At 47.6% G+C, this 3,577-nt stretch overlaps 1 protein-coding gene across 1 annotated transcript; it reads right to left on the minus strand.

The window, feature by feature from the left end:
* Window positions 1-720: 720 nt before the first annotated feature.
* On the minus strand, window positions 721-2,601 carry LOC147606418 (light-harvesting complex-like protein 3 isotype 1, chloroplastic). The gene is made up of 3 exons (XM_086791942.1): window positions 2,006-2,601; window positions 1,378-1,515; window positions 721-1,288 (listed from the first exon to the last, which is right to left on the minus strand). Exons 1-3 carry the CDS (start codon window positions 2,544-2,546, stop codon window positions 1,035-1,037), a joined length of 933 nt encoding a protein of 310 aa, XP_086648068.1. The 5' UTR covers window positions 2,547-2,601; the 3' UTR covers window positions 721-1,034.
* Window positions 2,602-3,577: the final 976 nt, after the last annotated feature.

Here is a 3,577-nt window from a genome sequence, read left to right on the forward strand (position 1 = left end):
GCAACGTAGAGTTGATTCTAACTACTCTCGGATTTTTCCATGCAAAATTTTGCCCCAGTTGGTTTTGCTCACACAGGAAATCCTGGATAAAAATACTTAGATTGAGAACACCAATAATAGTTTTTTGGTTCAAAATTTGTTGACTATTTGACTATTACAGCACATGGAAGTCATTTACATCTTAATATTCAATCATCCTCTATCTCATTAGAGACTAGATTAACAAGATGTTTAATCCATGCTGCTGACTAGGCATCTGGCCTTAATTGACTGATCAAGGCTACCCTACCCCTATCAGTCTCAGTCAAATTGGGGCATTGCTATCACAATCCACGAAATCTTTTGGAAAGCCTTATAGGCTGGCCAGCATCTTTTTTTCCAAGACGAACTGGTACATTGCTCACACAAATCGAGCATCTTTCTACAAATTAATAAGCTTTCTGGGCTCAGCAAGACCTTCATTACCTGACAAAATTGGTGGCATTGTGAAAAATAGAAGTAATACCAACTCCACCGCGACAAGGAAAGGGCCTTTATGCATTAATGAACCTAATGAGACTGCAACTGTATGTATCAATATCTCTCTCTCTCTCTCTCTCTCTCTCTCTCTCTCTCAGTTCTTCAACACTCTTGAGATAACCTTAAGAACCAACCCCTCATAGAAAACCAACTTCTGAACACAAATTAGGAGAAAGAGAAAGAATGTTCACAGCTGCTAAAAAATTGGTTTCTATTTGCATTGAATCACATGAGAAGCCCTATCCAAGATTTGAGAAGACCTCAATACTGTGGGAAAACATTGTTCTCCACAAACATCTCAATAAAAAACTCAAAAAGGTAAATAGGTAACAAAGTCTCTACAAAATCTTGAATCCACATTGCTCCCTCCCAATATTCGACTATTCATGACGACATCTGAATCCCACTCAATCCTCAAATGAAATGCTACCTCCCCTCCCTTCTCATGCCAGTATAAAAGAAGATGCGAAAGCACCTCCCTTCATTGCCCGAAAACACAAGCATCGCATCAGGCTTTATTCTTCTCTCTTCGAGCTTGATGCCTGCTCCTCCTGCCAAGTTGCTTGCCATTGCTTGTCATAGAAATTCCACTCCTTGACCAACTGCTTTAGGTTTTCAACATCCTCGTTCTTCCGGATGAATAGAACTCCCAACACAGACATAAGCAACAAAAGCTTGCCGAAAAAATTGCTCGTCTGGTCTACAAGTCCAGCCCCCGTTAGACTGTCCACCACATAGCCCATAAAAAAACCTATCATTGCAGCTCGCCCTGCAGGAAGGTTCATGTAAGCAAACTTAACCTAGATTGACATATCAATGCCTGCAATCATACATATTAAAATGTATCCCCCATCATACCATTCAATAGCTCTGCTTCTGGCAAGTGAAATCTTTTCACCCACGCCCACCATGGAATGGTAGAAGTTTCGAAGACCACGGGGTCATCATTCTTAGATGCCTCCGGGTTCTCCTCAAGCCACTTCCTTCTGAGGACCTCTGCATCAGATGAGCGGCATATGATATTCAATTTACATCAATGTAAGGACTGCATTAGAAGCGGATAAAGTACAGCACCGTCCTTTCACAATATTCTTCAATGTTGTAAAACATAGGGGGTGCTTTCCTCCCATACTTCTATGTTAGGGCAGAAACAAGGTAAAAAACTTAGCATGTGCAGGATGCGTGCAGATCAGAAACATGGTTGAAAACTTAGGATGTGCAGGATGCATGCAATACTAGAAAACATAGCATGTGCAGGAAGCATGCAGATCAGAAACATGGTAGAAAACTTAGGATGTGCAAGATGCATGAAGGGATACCACACCATGGAAGATGTGAGTCAAATGTAGATTAAAAACCACATAGATACATAAGGTGAACAGGATACCCTACAATCAGCAAGAAACCCTAAACCCTTCAATCGGCAGGAAACCCTAAAGCCAGAAGAAACCCTGGAAATTCTGAGGAGCAATGCAAGAGGACCTACCGGCATCGATGACAGCATCCCAGTCAACCTTGCCATCGCGGGTGAACTGCTGGAGGTCCCATGTCCCGTTCTTCCATCGGGCATCCTCAAAAGAACCGGAAAATGCTAATTTGGCCACCGCTTTGCCCAGGGCGGCCAGGCTGGGATCCTTGCCGGCAGCCTGGGAACCGGAGAGGGTACCCCCGCGCTCAAGAGGAGAAGGCCTCCTGCTGCTGCTGCTGGTAGTCTTCGAAGCGACGCCCGGCGTTTCAGGCTCCTCCTCCAGCACCGCTACTTGGGCTACTACGGAGTCTGCAGAGGCCCCTGCTGCGGAAGAATTAGCGGACAAGGACTCATCCGCCTGTGCCCGGGGTAAAAGCAGAAGATTAGGGTTTCTGCGAGATGGTGCTGCAGAGAAGGATCTGAAGGGGAGAGAAAAGGAGCGCCATAGACGGTTTTGGCTCAGCTGCTGCAAAGTAATGTAGTGGGTGTGGCGAGACAGCAGGGAGGAGGTGGAGGAAGTGGATGTTGCGCCCGTGGCAACCGCAGTTGAGGCAGCCATAGCGTAGCCTATCTGAGGATGCAGCGAGGATTGGTTTTTGCCATTATATTCATTTACCATTCCAATCCTTTCTACACTGATCATAATTGGATAAGCCTACTGGTATTTGTGTGTCCGGGCTCCCTTCTTCACATAGAAAAAAAACCTCCTCATGGGATAGATCTCAATTCCTCCCTGTGAGACGAGTCACGCGTTTTTGGTGACGCGTCGCGCAGTTGGGATTTCTATCTGGAGGGACTCGGTGCTCGAGGGGTATACTTGACCGTCCCGAATATAATGCATCTATATGGGGAGGAAGTGCTAGGAGTGGCAAGGCATAGACCCATGGTAGGCACCTAGACGCACTCATGCACCGGGTAGGCACGTAGGCCTTTCCCGGTTGCGGGCGGTATTCATGGGTGCTGAGTGCCTCCAGGGGATGCCCTCCCCACCTTGACAGAGTCGGGACCGAAAACGCCGACGGGACCAAAAACGACCGACCGGCGGACCGGTGAGCCATGCCGTGCCGACGGGCCGAGATGAGGCCGGGCCGGCGGATCATGGACCCATGGTAGGCACCTAGACGCACTCACGCACGGGTAGGCACATAGGCCTTTCCCGGGTGCGGGCGGTGTTCATGGGTGCCGAGTGCCTCCGAGGGATGCCCTCCCCACCTTGCCACTCCGAGCACTTTCTCCCCATATAGATGCATTATATTCGGGGCGATCAAGTATACCCCTCGGGCACCAAGTCCTCCGGATAGAAATCCCAACCGCACGACGCGTCACCAAAAACGCGCGACGCGTCACACTCCCCCTTCCCTTTTTTTAGTTTGGTGAGGTCACGGATGGTCGTTATGTGGGCGCGATAGCATGGGCAGCCACTTTTCTGGGATAGCTACCGTAAAATGATAGTGATTTTCTTCTTTTTGAAGGTTTTTGAAGGTTTTTGAAGGTTTTTGAAAAGTGTTCAACCATCAAATGTGTGTAGGCTTCATGGTTCATGTCGCATGCAACAATCTTTAAGTGGGGACGATAGCATCGGCAACCACT

The sequence above is a fragment of the Cibotium barometz genome, chromosome 57, assembly GCF_041138505.1.
Source record: "Cibotium barometz isolate CiBa-2024 chromosome 57, ASM4113850v1, whole genome shotgun sequence".
NCBI lineage: Eukaryota > Viridiplantae > Streptophyta > Polypodiopsida > Cyatheales > Cibotiaceae > Cibotium > Cibotium barometz.